The sequence below is a fragment of the Candida margitis genome, assembly GCF_024628925.1.
Source record: "Candida margitis strain CBS 14175 chromosome Unknown scaffold1, whole genome shotgun sequence".
NCBI lineage: Eukaryota > Fungi > Ascomycota > Pichiomycetes > Serinales > Debaryomycetaceae > Lodderomyces > Lodderomyces margitis.
This window is the reverse complement of record NW_026261901.1, coordinates 479,091-493,832: the sequence shown is the minus strand read 5'-3', so window position 1 is coordinate 493,832 and position 14,742 is coordinate 479,091. Positions and strand designations below refer to the sequence as shown.

Genomic DNA, 14,742 nt, shown 5'->3' with positions numbered 1-14,742 from the left:
TCGTATATATTAATACATGTATTATAGAGAAACAATAATACCTTTGTTATATGTATGCATCATGTATGAACTCTATTGTATTATTCTTAGGATACAGGGAGAGAAGGAAGGAACGCAGACAAGGCGAAATTCTGACTTAATGACTTACTCAATTTGTACTTATTATTGTGTAAATCAAGAAGACACTGACTCACAGAGGTGGAGATCATCCAATTCTATTCCGTAATACATTAAATTATGCGCTTTTGATGGCAGTGCCTACATATCGAAATACCTTACAGCTTTTTATTTAGTGAGTGCAGTTTTTCAGTTGCAATGAAACTTTTGTAACTGGCCTCGTTTATTCACTTTCGTAGAAGCGATGTTGAATCAGGAAACCACGAATCGTAGAGTCAACAGGCGCATTGCAAACGCAGAGAAACAAAGTCTAGGGTGAAGGTTATGTGGAATATAACATGCTCAAAATGTCATTGACAAGGAATCTGAAACGGTTTGTGATGCAAAGCAAAGGCACGTCAAACAAGTACCATGGCATTGTACAGAAAGCTACAGAGTCTCATATATTTATTGTCAATCTTACTGACTTGAGCTTTTTCGAGATTAGACGACAGATTATAACAAATTTTCAGACGTCATGTCCTGTTGGTCAAAAGGAAACTTTCATCCGGGTATCATACGGTTTTGAAGAGACAGTTGCGTGCAGTTCAGCAATAATAAACTAGGTGGATAGTCACCCTACTAGTCCTATATCAAACTAGTAAGGGTTTTCTTGAAGTTTGGTTGGTTAGCGTTTAATTGGGTGCACAAAAAAAAACTTTTGTTCTAGACTTCTAAGGCGGTCAAAGGGTCATTTCTTTTTCTGCTGCTTTTGTAACTTCTAGCTGCGAAAATTAAAATAAAAAACGAACTAAAATTCCAATTCGTCGAGAATGTTTATGGATTAAAAGAGGAATTATATATACAGCTAGGAAAGTTAGACGAAGAAGTAGAGATGTGTGTTCCGTCAAGACTTGTAAAAAGACCTTTCAAATTGTTTATAATGCCTCCCTCTCTTTTGCTCCCTACGGATCAAACTGGGTATTGTCGAGAAATACGATATTACACAAATAATTCCCCATTTTAGCCAGCGCATAGTTAACTCCGACGATAGATTTCCTGGTGACGTAATGATGTTGAGGAAAGTGTCACACTAGCTTACTTAGTATATTAGACACACTCTCACCAGTATTTTGTTAAACCCATCTCTACACAAGCTTCAGTATTTACCTCGAGATTGTTCTTTCTCCTTGTTTGATTTTGGTCGAGTAGAATTCATGGCGCACACAATCTTTGGCTTAAAAAGTGAACCCAAGCCTCCGCAATTTCGCTACCAATTTAAATTCACAGACAGTTAAATCCCAGCCTTAGTCACAAAGGTTTATCTGAAAGTAACAGAATGTTTCAAGTTAGGCCATATTATTTGATAGCTAGCCTTTCAAAATACTCCCAAGTTTGAATAATAGGTTGGACAAGCCGTCTCCTTCGCATAATTTTAGCTGTCCCAACAACAACTTTTCTTCCTTTTTTTGTTCGCCAAATTTCGTACTTTATCAAAGAGATCAAACGCATCGTACCTCTTCGCTTATTTACTTTGCACATACTGCTTAACTTTAAAAAATAATCTCACTGTGAATTAACAAGTCCCAACTTGATGTATAATTACCCTAATTAGGTAATACATAGCGGAGAAGCGAAAAAGAAGAAAAACAGAACTGATGACAAAAGATTTGGTCGAATTCTTTTTTTTCTTTTTCTTTTCAGCCGCTAGCTTTCCTCACTGACTTAAGCGACACTTTAATATTCATCTTACCTAGATATACCAACATCAAAATATCACACTCCTTCTAAACACTAGGCAACTTCTACACAACTCACGACATGGTTCATACGGCAGAATTTCTCGAAACTACTGAATACTCAGTTAAATCAGTACTACAAGGTGGATACAACCACGCATTATCACGCGAATGGCAACAAGAGAGACAACTTATGAAAAACATGTTTATTTTCCCTCTTTTCGTCACTGACGACCCGGATGAAGAAAGCGATATCCCTTCGTTGCCCAACATTAAACGTTATGGAATCAACAAATTAATTCCTTATGTTGATTCTTTAGTGAAAAAGGGTTTGAGAGCAGTGATCTTATTTGGAGTTCCATTGAAACCTGGTGTCAAAGACGAAATGGGAACCGCGGCTGACGATCCAGACGGACCGGTTATTTCTAGTATTAAGTTGTTGAAATCAAATTTCCCTGATTTATTCATCATGTGCGATGTATGCCTTTGTGAGTATACAAGTCACGGACATTGTGGGATCTTAAACGATGATGGATCTTTGAAACCGGAACCTTCAGTGAAACGTATTGCTGCCGTTGCCGTCAACTATGCTAAAGCCGGTGCCAACTGTGTTGCACCATCCGATATGATGGACGGTAGAATTAAAGATATTAAAGCAGGATTAATCAAAGCCGGATTGGCAAATAGATGTCTTGTTATGTCATATGCAGCTAAATTCCTGGGTAATTTGTATGGTCCATTTAGAGATGCTGCTGGAAGTGCGCCCAGTCATGGTGATAGAAAAGCGTACCAATTACCACCAGCAGGGTCAGGGTTAGCAAGAAGAGCGTTATTGAGAGATATGGATGAAGGTGCCGATGCAGTCATTGTCAAGCCATCCACTTTTTATTTGGACATTATAAGCGATGCTAGCAGAGTGTGTCGTGATTACCCCATTTGTGCTTATCATGTAAGTGGTGAATATGCCATGTTGCATGCGGCTGCAGAAAAGGGAATCGTTGATTTGAAGGGGATTGCTTTTGAGGCTCATCAAGGGTTTTTAAGAGCAGGTGCAAGGTTGATTATCAGTTACTTTACTCCTGAATTTTTGGAATGGTTACAGGTATAGCAAGAAGGAGATGACATGAAAGAGAAAAGGGAGAGGGTTGGCGTAGTGATTTAATGAATTGTGAATTAACTGTATAAAGATGTGAAGCTATAATGCGTGTAATAAAATCGTAGCATTTATAATGCGATTGGTTCATTCGTTCTCGGCAGTTTAGTTCCATCCTTGTCTCTTTGCTCTTCTTCTTGCTTCACAGTGTCCGGCACATTAGGCATAATACGATCAGTCGGCGCATCGGGCAAAGCAACTTTGTCCTCCTTGTTAACTTTACTCTCCTGACTTGGATGTATTTCTCGATCCAATTTAACAAATTCCTGTTCAATTGCATCTTCATCAACGCGACTCAATCCTGAACCTAATCCCAAAGTTTGGCTAATCTCCTCCTCCTTCAACTTCTCTTCTTCCAAATCATCCATAATTTTATCAATCTTATCAACATTCATCTCATTATTTAATTGTTTCAATACTTGATTCCCTTGCTGTAATCCATACATGACATCCTTTTCAATCAATTTGAATTCAATAGTACCAATTAATTTCTCCAAGTTATCCAATTGTTCAAAGGTCTTGTTAATTGTAGTCTCTTGGTTTTTCTTGCATCGTAGATAAAACTTAGCTCGTTGTGGCTGGTTATTGGTTATTGCCCTTTTAGCTAACTCCGTTTGTTTATTACATATGATGGTTAATTTTCGTTGATGTTGCTTTATCTTGTCACGCTGTTGCTTGAGTTGAAATATTGCCCTATCCTGATCAGTTATCTTCGGAGTGCTAGGCTGGTTACCCATGTTTGCTTTATATGAGAGACGTGAAACGGGTTGGAAATGCTGCCCTCTCGATAGCTGCGGTGCAAAATCAACCAAACAAGTTTTTTTTCCTTTGATTGCGTTTTCGGTTTCTGTTTTGTTTATCGTGTGCGTTTTTTGAACAAGGCCGACCCAAATAACCAAACAAGAAAACAGAGAATACTTCACTACTTTGTCTACATAACCCAATCGTATGTCATAGCTACCCTAAGAGATTAAATATTAGACCTAGGTCAAAATATACACCGACTAAAACTTATAAACCTGTATAGACTCTAGTCCTTCTTGGTTTCTTCGTCCTTCACGTGTTTTCCTTTACCTAACTTGTCATAAACAATAGATTGTCCCAACAAAATTGAATTCATAATCAATGAAGTGGTGTAACCCGCAACCAAAATCTTTTCATCGACAGTGTTTTTGTTTCTCTTTGCCTTGGCTGAGTAGTCGGTGTAGGAGGTGTACACTCTAATGATTGAACCGAGAACATTGGCTCTCAAAACAACATCACTCAAATGGCTAACAGTTTGTAATCTGTGATTAGCTCTGATTTGTGGGATCTTTGAAATAATAGAAATTGGAATGTTCAAGATTTGCAAGGCCGAGACAAGGCTAGATGGAGCAATCTTGGTGAAAAAGATAACGGCACCTGCCATAATCAAAAGTGGTTGAGCCAAACCATCAGCCAATTCTTTAATTGCTTCAGACAATGGCAACTTGCCCACATTTTCAATCTCTTCATTCCCTCTCAATCTGTAATATTTGGTCAACAAGATAATAATGGCATTTTGTATACCCAAAAGCAAACTCTCTCCATAATTGATAAATGGTATGTTGTTATTGGAATTGAATGATACATTAACCAAACTGTTCAAGGTGTCGATTGTCAAACTCTGTAATGACAAACCATTGGCAACCCCAACACGATCAACTTCTGATTTGATTAACAATTTACGAATTTGGGGGATTCTAATAAATGACGAAACACCAACGGTCAATGCACTTAACAAAGCAGCCAAGACTTTCCCAATACCAATGGCTTTGACTTGAGACCAAGCCATTTGCAAGACAATCTTGTTGGACGTGTCTGGGTCCTTCAACAAGTCGAGGAGTAACCAAAGTGGACTGGGTGCCATTATTTTTTTTTAAAAAAAGGGGAAAATGTAATTAGTTTCGTTGAGCTAAAGTTATGCAAAAAAGATGTCTCGACCGTATCTCAATCAAGCGTCTAGTGTGGTTTCGTAGTTGTGGCTGATGAAAGTTAGTCTCTGATCAGCACGGCTGTTAGTTAAGTTCTTTCAAGCTATAAGGATATCTCAAGTAGTGGAGTAATCAGGCGTGTGATTGAAGTGGTTTTTTTTTTCTTCTTAAAAAGAAAAGAAAAGATGTGGAGTTTTGTAGACAAGCGATGAAAAGATCAGATGGTATTGGTGTTATATAAGCCAACTGTACTAAACGTATAGTTTTTTTTTTAAAGAACAAAAATAAATAATAAAATTATCACAGACAGACAGGAAAGAAATATTTGAAATTTGTTGGTGGAGTAAAAACAACAAATATTACACAAACTTATTCTGTCTATCTGTTTTTTTTTTTTTTTTTTCTTTCACCATTTTGAGTAATTAAACTTATAGAGAGAGTTAAGTTACCTGTAACCCCTAGATCTTGTTATAATCAGACTACTACCCAACACTTTAGTTAACTATGGGAGGTAGATAAATCTGGTGTCCAGCTACATAGAATTATACTATCACAAGTCACGACAATCGCTACACTCTCCTGTACCGGAGCAATGATAAAATCTTTGAAATGTTGAAATTTGATCTTCTACCCCACCAAAAGTGAAGTAACACATAATCTCAGTAAACTCCGCGGTGTACCTCTTTAAGTTTTTTTTTTTATCACATGCATACAACATATAACATCTCTTTATCATTGAGATGGTTTTATCTATTCGGCTCTTAGATACGAGCTGATTCAGGCGAAGGAAACTTTGACATTTTATTTACTTCAACCAGTAACCGAGTATCTCAAACATACTGAGGGGTCAGGCTTATTAAACCTATTACTTTACGCTAACAAATAAAATAAATTTATACAATAAGCCATAGAACTGACCTATATAAATCTTATTTACTCATCCAAATATCTTACTTAGTTTTTGATAGCTTTTTCTTCAATACGGCTTCGGCATTTTCAATAAACTTCAAATTTTCTAAATGAAGATTCAACAATTGGATTATTTCTTCGATTGAATTGTCATTATTGTGATTACCTTTGGCTTGATCCTTCCTATCACCAGCTTTACTTTGTCCCTCACTTTTGCCTTGGGCCGAAATAAGGTTCTTGGCCAAACTCTTGTTGAAAATATTGCTTATTGAATTGACCTCTGTTATTAATGTATTCAAGTTGTCGCCCAATGTATCTAATCTTTCATCCAAAAGTTCGGCATTGTAATAGGCCTTCTCACGTAATTTATCGGTTAAGCTGACGCTCGTGGGCACAAGAGGCTGCTGCTGCTGCTGTTGTTGTTGTTGTTGAGATTGATGTTGTGTGTCATCGCGGGTAGTTAAGGCTGATCTTGATGCACTTGCACCGCTGGCAGTCGTGTTGCTTGCATTGGTACCCCCAGTGATTGCAGGAACATTAACAGAACTAGCAAGGCCTGAGTTGTTATTAAGTTGAATGTTATTCAACAAGATATCTGTTTGCTGTTCGTAATTGTCCAAAACTTTTTCCAACTCATCTTGTTGATTCTCAACAAATAACAATTGTTGATCGATTTTGGATTCCAATGCTTGTACTTCAATTGATTCTTGATTTAACTTTGTAATTGCATCCCCACTTTCCACTAGTTTCAAATCCCATGATTTGACCTTGTCTGTATATGTATCAAACAATTTCGTAGTTGATCCCAATTGTTTTGACCATTTTAAAATCAAATCATCCAAATTCTTATTGTCTATTGACACTGGGATGGGTTGGATCTTGGTGGGTTTCAAATTAGGTTGGGCTGAGGAATCAACAGTAGATGAGGTCGTCGAAGAAGAAGGGGGAGCCACATCAGCAGTACTCGCTTCCTTTTTAGCACCACTCTCATCCTTCTTTGCACCAAAGGAGAACCCTCCTGCTGGCTTGTCTTTGTCGTCATCCTTCTTTGCACCAAAGGAGAACCCTCCTGCTGGCTTGTCTTTGTCGTCATCCTTCTTTGCACCAAAGCTAAAGCCGCTAGCTGGCTTGTCTTTCTCGTCATTCTTTTTAGCTCCAAAGGAGAACCCTCCTGCTGGCTTGTCTTTGTCGTCATCCTTCTTTGCACCAAAGCTAAAGCCGCTAGCTGGTTTGTCCTTCTCATCATCTTTCTTTGCACCAAAGCTAAAGCCGCTAGCTGGTTTGTCCTTGTCGTCATCCTTCTTTGCACCAAAGCTAAAGCCGCTAGCTGGTTTGTCCTTGTCGTCATCCTTCTTTGCACCAAAGCTAAAGCCGCTAGCTGGCTTGTCTTTCTCGTCATTCTTTTTAGCTCCAAAGGAGAACCCTCCTGCTGGTTTGTCTTTGTCGTCATCCTTCTTTGCACCAAAGCTAAAGCCGCTAGCTGGTTTATCCTTCTCATCATCTTTCTTTGCACCAAAGGAAAACCCTCCAGTCGGCTTGTTTGCAGAATCATCTGACTTAGCGCCAAATAAAGACCCAGATGCAGGTGCGGATTCATCCTTCTTAGCACCTAGTGAGAAAGGAGATCCTTCCTTTTTGGCAGGTTCATCAGCTTTCTTGGCCCCAAATGAAAAGCCACCGGCTGCTGGTTTGACGCTGTCGCCACTAGAACCAAACAATGAACCTGGTGCGGGTTTGTCTTTTTCATCCTCTTTCTTACCAAACAGGAATGTACCACCACTTGCTGGTTTCTCAGAAGTTTCGTCTTTTTTGGCTCCAAATCCAAATGCTCCGCCACTGGGATTGTTTGAAGAGGTGCCTCCTACTGACATTGGCGACTGAGACTTTTGTGCCAGTTCAGTGTTTCCAGCGTTTCCAAAAGGAGTACTGGATTTGGGCTGTTGCAGACTAGGAAATTGGAAGCCACCTGTTCCAGTATTAGCGGTTGATGATGATTCATCTTTCTTTGCACCGAAGAAATTGGTTGACGCGGGTGGTGTTCCCTTCTTTTCACCAAATGAGAATGCACCTCCAGTACCGGCACCACTGGCACCAGCTCCCGATTGATTGGACCCAAATGCACTCAGTCCTGTTGTAGAGCTGCCAAAACCAAAGGCTGGTTTCTTTTCCTGATTATCCTCCTTCTTTTGCCCAAACGCACCTCCAAATGTACTTGTTTGTCCAGACAGACCTTGAGCTCCAAAAGACCCAAACCCAGTTGTACCCTGTTGGGATGTCGATGGTTGTCCTGGTTTGCTAGCACCAAATAATCCTCCACCAGAAGTTACAGAGCCAGCTCCCCCTGTAGATGCTGCTGCTGCTGCTGCTGGAGATTCATCCTTCTTACCAAATGTGAACCCGCTGTTATTAGATGTGGTTGTATTTGATCCAGGCTGGCCAAAGATTGAGCTCTGACCAGGTGTTGCATGACTCTTGTTTGCATCAGCATTTGCTCCAAAAGCAGACCCAGATCCAGAGTCCGATCCGAATCCTGTACTCTTTGGTGCGCCAAAAGGACTCGATGATGATTGTGGTTGTTGATTGTTGGACCCAGCTCCAAAAGTAAACCCACCACTAGGTTTAGCACTTTGGCCAAATGCGTTTCCAGTTGCAGTTGTATTTGCATTTGAATTGTTTGATCCAAAAGCAAATGTGCTATTCTGTGATGTATTGTTGTTATTAGCATTCCCGCCGAAAGCACTGCCTTGGTTGCCGGATGAGTTATTATTTCCGAACATGATGACCTTACAGTTAGATTTATCACAATTGAGGAATATATGTCGCGATTAGGCTGAGGTCGTCACTGTTAAATATTCTCTTTAATGATTTTTTATGTTAGAGAAGGGACTAAAGTTTTTGTATGCATTTACTGTTTTTTCTTCTTTCTTTCTGTTTTTTTTTTTTTTCGCTTTGTCAAACATTCTCTACAATGCAATCGAAATACTAACTAGTAGAAGAAGAATGTATTATTATCTCTTTTCTATACGCTTATTTACTTTTTTTGACCTTGGGCAGCAACTGCAGCGGCACCAGCAGCAGCAGCTTCTGGGTCCAAGTAGTAAGCTGGTTTAGTTGGTTTCAATTTTTCATCCAATTCGTAAACCAATGGAATACCGGTTGGGATATTCAATCCAGCAATTTCTTCATCAGAAATGTGGTCCAAGTGCTTAACTAAAGCCCTCAATGAGTTACCGTGGGCAGCAATAATGACAACTTTACCTTCCAACAAATCGGCGGCAATTTCGTCTTGCCAGTATGGAATCAATCTGTCAATCACCAATTTCAATGATTCAGTGTGTGGGACGACAGATGAATCGAGATCACCATATCTTCTCTCTCCAACTTGTGAGTACTTGTTGTCAGCTGAGATTGGTGGTGGTGGGACATCGAAAGATCTTCTCCAAGTTTGGAACTTCTCCTTACCGTATTGTTCCAAGGTTTCGGCCTTGTCTTTACCTTGCAAGTCACCATAGTGTCTTTCATTCAATCTCCATGATCTCTTGACTGGAAGCCACAATTGGTCAGCTTCTTCCAAAGCAATGTCAGCGGTTTGAATGGCTCTGGATAAAAGAGAAGTGTGCAAAACGTCACCTTTAATACCAGCTTCCCTAATCAATTCACCGGCTCTCTTGGCTTCCTTTCTACCAGTCTCTGACAATTTAACATCAACCCAACCGGTGAACAAGTTCTTTTCGTTCCAGTCGGATTGACCGTGTCTAATTAAAACTAATTTTGGCATTTTTTCTTTTTGGGCTATCAATTGAAATGGTTGTCCTTTTTCAAGAGTATATTCTTGTAGAATAAAGGAAAATGAAGGGAATTGAAGAAAAGGAAAAGGAAAAGGGAAAGTAAAAGGGAAAAGACGAAAGAAAAAAAAACTAATAATTTATTTGGGTAAAAAATTAAAAATTTAAGAAGTGAAAAAAAGTGTGGTTGGAAAATGAATCGAGAGTGCCCCGGATAAAATTGGAATGAAAAAAACAACATACAAAAGCAAAAGCAAAAATGCATTGGTTGAATCTCAACCGAGGGGGGAAGGGAAGTTTACTTTACTTTATGGTTCACAGACGTCCATTGCATACTACTCAACTTTCATCAAATAAACATCATTGTATTTTCTCCTATTTATTCTCTTCTAACGTGTACTACTCCCACGCCCCCTTAACTACCGAATTGGATGTTATTCTGGTGCTCCACAGCTGTCAAGTTTTTATGATCTGCAGGATTGGCAGCCAGTTCATAGATGGTAATCACGGGGTCCTTATTCAACTCTGTAAACTCTCCTCTCAATTCAATTGAATGGATACGGCATTGGTCTTCACTTTCATCGTATATATCGGAAATAAAAATAGTCAACTGCTGCACGCCAGTGAACTTGTGCCTTTGAAGAAAATGTTCCACAAAATCACCGTCTGATTCCACAGTGTTCTCAGATTCATCGACGTCATCAGCGATGCCAACCTGGGGGTGGGTGACTGTTTGCACTGGTTTCTTCAGTTCTATGTTGTCAAAGTCAATCATTTTATCATTTTTAAATAGTTTGATCGTCTTTGGACAGTATGAGTTACCATTGGTGCGGAGTATTAAGGAGTACAATTTGACACTTCCATTCAAGAAAGGGACATTGATAATAAGTTGCTCATCGCAGTCTGATTTGATTGTCGGGTGGATTTCATACTTCTTTTCTGGAGACTTGAATAGTTTTGCTAGATCATCAGGTGGATTAGCCATGTTTAATGCTGATACTTTAAACGTGTCAATCTTGGAATTGAGTGATTGGGACGACGATGTAGGGATAGGTGCTATATGGCTGTGGTCGTGGTCGTGATTATGATTGTGATTGTGATTGTGATTTTGATTGCCATGGCCGCCATGTCCATGATGCTCGTCTTCGCAGGACATCTTTTGATGTATTATATTGGTGGCCAAAGATATTGATGGAGATATAATTATTTTTTATTTTCAGTGAACTAAATGCATCACACAAAAGATTATCAATCAAAGAGTTACTGTTCATCTATGTTACAAGGGCATGTAAAGATAATTCCCAAATATCTATTCTATAAGGGTCTCACAATGCTAAACTGCTATATAAACAAACAATCATGACAAGCACTCCCCAAATAGTCAATCCGAGTGACAAGTGCTTAAAAATCCTCTCTAAAGTACTTGGATCGTCCAGTTCTGATCCAATGAGTTTATAACCAAACAATCCTGGCAAGATGAACGAAATTGAGGTGGACCCAGTGGCTCCAACTATGGCCAAAACAAAGGCAAACGATTTCAACGTGATGGCAAGTGTGTATGCGGTAATTAAAAGTACAACGGTGAGAATGACAAACGTTTTGTGACTGAACGGAACAGCATGCAAGTTTGTTTGTCCTTCTGAATCTCCACCGGTGCTTCCTTGGAGCAACAGGGTCGACTCGTTTGCCTCTTCTGTTTTTTCCTCCAAGCCCTTTCTAGCTGAATAATAGATATTGTTGAAGGAGATTCTTGCAGGATAAAACATTAAAGGAAATGAGAAAAGGACCATGAAAACAATGCAGAACCTTCCCAACCACGTTGCTGCTCCATTAGGATACCCTAAAATGATATTTCCATTGACGCTGGATCCAAAAGTTAAGTAGCCCGTGAGCCCAACCACGATAAACAACACGCTTGAAAGGAGAATAGCAAAATTGATCAAGCGAGTCAAGTTGGTCAATGACTTGTCTCTTGCTTCATTGATGATTGAAAACATATTCTGTTGACCACTGAAAGCAAACACGATAATCGAAAACGTGCTAAACACGCCCGTGATGCTGGATGGGAAATACTCAATGATACCTGAACGAGGAATATCGTTGATGAAAAAATGGCTAACTACAAGCAACGAGATGTAAAGAATGGCAATTAAAGCCAAAATTGACGTGTACCTCAACGCATCTAGTTTCTTGGCAAACGATAAAGGTACAGTAAAGACAGCTGAAACCAATAACCAAAACGTTCTATAGTGTTTCTCTTCGATATAAGGCAAGTTGGTTATAATAGTAGGCATCAAATCACCAATAAGGACTAAATATGAAATGGCACAACCAAAACATTGTATAGCAATAGCTATATCAAAGATAACCGACAACTGTGGATACGTAATCGAGCATAAACCAAAGAAATTAGCTTGGCCAGTAACTGTGTATCGTGATACGTAAGCTTGTATAAACAATCCAAAGCCCGAAGTCACCGCTGCAACGATAATAATAAAAGTTCCAAATATAGTTCCATCTGTGGCGTATGCCAATGGCATAGATAACAATCCAGCACCGATTATCGTCTTGACCAAATTGATAGCTGACGAGACATTAGATGCACCGCTACTTCCATTGTCTATAGATGGCATGTTTGAAACTGGTCGATGTTCTACTTGTGGGTAAAAACGAAGCCTGGCTGATGGATGAGGGAAATTTCAAGTGACACCAAACAAAAACGAAAGAATTATTGCCCACAGCGCGCATTTCTTTTCTTAGAAAATGCTTCTATGACATAACACACTAACGGAATACCGCTTACCCACTTGCGTCTCCGACCCTCTCTTCCTCTCTCTCATGAAAATCAGAACGGCACTCTTACTGTCGACATCCAGCTTATGCTATTTCTGGTTTGACATGATGTAAACTTTCGTTGAAGCAACTTTGCACTGAATTGCGCCACAATTACAAAAAACAAACGCTACCAATGCAGTGGATAATGCTATTACATTGTTTGAAGTGTAGCTTTTCTGCCGAACATTTAAGACATATCACTGAAGAAGTGCATTTAGCTAATTCAATTGATGTTAGTAAAAGGCTGGAGGCCTTTCGTTTGATGTTCTTGAAGTTTCTGCTTAAATTTCATGCAAATTAGTTTTAAATGAAAAATTCAACTGATCCACAATTCGGCCCAAAAATCAAATTCAAATTCTTGCCATTAAAGGAATACCCAAAATTTGCTGACTTACTACCCCAAAATGCATTAGAAAACTTTAATATTCCTACAAATGCCAAAAGTTGCAAACTTTGGCATATAGCAACTATAAAATTACACAAAAGCTTGTCGAGATTTCCACCAAAGATGAAACGAAGCTTCAAGTTGAGTGGTGGAGTAGCCTGCACGTCTATACTTTTAGTGAGAGCCGTACAATTGACTAATCAAGTGCTTTGCATAGCTACTATCCCTCCATCTAAAACCCTCTTTTGCCTTCTTTTCAAAGCTTTCACCAAGAAAATGGGAAACACTAAAACAGGAAAATAAAAAAAAAAGGAAGAAAAAAAATTGAAAGCCACCAACGCATATATTTTGAAAGAAGAAGTAACAGAAAAAAATAAAACCATAACGGTTCACTTTTGTTTAGGCACATTCTTTCTATAGAGTAAGCAAAGTCTGTGTTTTATATCAATCATCATTAAACTATCGCTTTAGAGTTCTTGCTCATATCGAATCGAAAAAAGAGAGCTTGCCAGGACAACATCATTATCTTTTATCTACAGAGAAGAATCTTACATAGTACCTTCTAAACAACAGATAAATAAACATACTTATTATGTCGTCGGATGGAGAGTTCACGAGAACTCAAATTTTCGGTACCGTGTTTGAAATCACAAACAGATATACCGACTTGAACCCTGTTGGTATGGGTGCTTTTGGTTTGGTTTGTTCTGCCGTTGACAAATTGACTGGTCAAAATGTTGCCGTTAAAAAAATCATGAAACCCTTTTCAACTTCGGTTTTAGCCAAAAGAACTTATAGAGAGTTGAAGTTGTTGAAACACTTGAGACATGAAAACTTGATCACCTTGGACGATATATTTATTTCGCCATTGGAGGATATTTATTTTGTCAATGAGTTACAAGGTACAGATTTACACCGCTTATTGACGTCAAGACCTTTGGAGAAACAGTTTATACAATATTTTACGTATCAGATATTGAGAGGCATGAAATATATACACTCTGCAGGAGTGATCCATCGTGATTTGAAACCTTCGAATATTTTGATCAATGAAAATTGTGATTTGAAAATTTGCGATTTCGGTTTGGCTAGAATTCAAGACCCGCAGATGACTGGTTATGTCTCGACAAGGTACTACCGTGCACCAGAAATTATGTTGACTTGGCAAAAGTACGATACCGAGGTGGATATTTGGTCCGTTGGGTGTATATTGTCCGAGATGATCGAGGGAAAGCCCTTGTTCCCGGGTAAGGACCATGTACATCAGTTCTCCATCATAACGGAGTTATTAGGAAGCCCTCCACCTGATGTCATTGATACCATTTGTTCAGAAAATACATTGAGGTTTGTCCAATCATTGCCTCATAGAGATCCTATTCCATTCAGTGAAAGATTTGCTTCTTGCACCCATGTTGAACCAGAAGCTATTGACTTGTTATCCAAGATGTTGGTGTTTGACCCTAAGAAGAGGATCAGCGCAGCAGAAGCTTTGACCCATCCATACATGGAGCCATACCATGATCCAACTGATGAGCCAGTATGTGAAACCAAATTCGATTGGAGTTTCAATGATGCCGACTTGCCAGTTGACAATTGGAGGGTAATGATGTATAGAGAGATTTTAGATTTCCATCAAAGTATTGGAGTTGGAGGCAGTGGACTCGATTACCAACAACAACAAGTTGCTGATGCGGATGGAAACACTGAGAAATTGGACGAGTTAAATAGACAACAGCAGCAACAATTTGCTCAAGAGCAACAAACCTAGAGGCTGTTCTTCCATTTGTTCTTTCTTTTGATATATAGGTGGTAGATTATAGTTTTCTCCAATGAGCTTATATATAACAATGACTTTACACGACGTGATCTTTGTGCAAAACAAATGTTG

At 39.1% G+C, this 14,742-nt stretch overlaps 8 protein-coding genes across 8 annotated transcripts; 2 read left to right on the top strand and 6 right to left on the bottom strand. All coding sequences in view use genetic code 12, as the record gives it.

Moving 5' to 3' along the window:
- Positions 1 to 1,917: 1,917 nt before the first annotated feature.
- On the top strand, positions 1,918 to 2,943 carry HEM2 (porphobilinogen synthase; the record flags this gene model as incomplete). Its single annotated transcript, XM_051817168.1, has 1 exon — positions 1,918 to 2,943. One exon carries the CDS (start codon positions 1,918 to 1,920, stop codon positions 2,941 to 2,943), a length of 1,026 nt encoding a protein of 341 aa, XP_051669616.1.
- A 116-nt stretch (positions 2,944 to 3,059) lies between these two features.
- On the bottom strand, positions 3,060 to 3,725 carry VPS20 (ESCRT-III subunit protein; the record flags this gene model as incomplete). Its single annotated transcript, XM_051817167.1, has 1 exon — positions 3,060 to 3,725. The coding sequence occupies one exon, from the start codon at positions 3,723 to 3,725 to the stop codon at positions 3,060 to 3,062; it is 666 nt and encodes a 221-aa protein (XP_051669615.1).
- Positions 3,726 to 4,018: 293 nt separating this feature from the next.
- Positions 4,019 to 4,876, bottom strand: CANMA_004848 (uncharacterized protein; the record flags this gene model as incomplete). The annotated part of the gene is made up of 1 exon (XM_051817166.1): positions 4,019 to 4,876. One exon carries the CDS (start codon positions 4,874 to 4,876, stop codon positions 4,019 to 4,021), a length of 858 nt encoding a protein of 285 aa, XP_051669614.1.
- A 1,014-nt stretch (positions 4,877 to 5,890) lies between these two features.
- On the bottom strand, positions 5,891 to 8,626 carry NSP1 (FG-nucleoporin; the record flags this gene model as incomplete). Its single annotated transcript, XM_051817165.1, has 1 exon — positions 5,891 to 8,626. One exon carries the CDS (start codon positions 8,624 to 8,626, stop codon positions 5,891 to 5,893), a length of 2,736 nt encoding a protein of 911 aa, XP_051669613.1.
- Positions 8,627 to 8,880: 254 nt separating this feature from the next.
- GPM1 (phosphoglycerate mutase) lies at positions 8,881 to 9,627 on the bottom strand (the record flags this gene model as incomplete). Its single annotated transcript, XM_051817164.1, has 1 exon — positions 8,881 to 9,627. One exon carries the CDS (start codon positions 9,625 to 9,627, stop codon positions 8,881 to 8,883), a length of 747 nt encoding a protein of 248 aa, XP_051669612.1.
- A 422-nt stretch (positions 9,628 to 10,049) lies between these two features.
- CANMA_004845 (uncharacterized protein) lies at positions 10,050 to 10,790 on the bottom strand (the record flags this gene model as incomplete). The annotated part of the gene is made up of 1 exon (XM_051817163.1): positions 10,050 to 10,790. One exon carries the CDS (start codon positions 10,788 to 10,790, stop codon positions 10,050 to 10,052), a length of 741 nt encoding a protein of 246 aa, XP_051669611.1.
- A 169-nt stretch (positions 10,791 to 10,959) lies between these two features.
- AVT7 (Avt7p) lies at positions 10,960 to 12,267 on the bottom strand (the record flags this gene model as incomplete). The annotated part of the gene is made up of 1 exon (XM_051817162.1): positions 10,960 to 12,267. The coding sequence occupies one exon, from the start codon at positions 12,265 to 12,267 to the stop codon at positions 10,960 to 10,962; it is 1,308 nt and encodes a 435-aa protein (XP_051669610.1).
- Positions 12,268 to 13,446: 1,179 nt separating this feature from the next.
- On the top strand, positions 13,447 to 14,622 carry HOG1 (mitogen-activated protein kinase; the record flags this gene model as incomplete). Its single annotated transcript, XM_051817161.1, has 1 exon — positions 13,447 to 14,622. One exon carries the CDS (start codon positions 13,447 to 13,449, stop codon positions 14,620 to 14,622), a length of 1,176 nt encoding a protein of 391 aa, XP_051669609.1.
- Between the last annotated feature and the right edge of the window lie 120 nt (positions 14,623 to 14,742).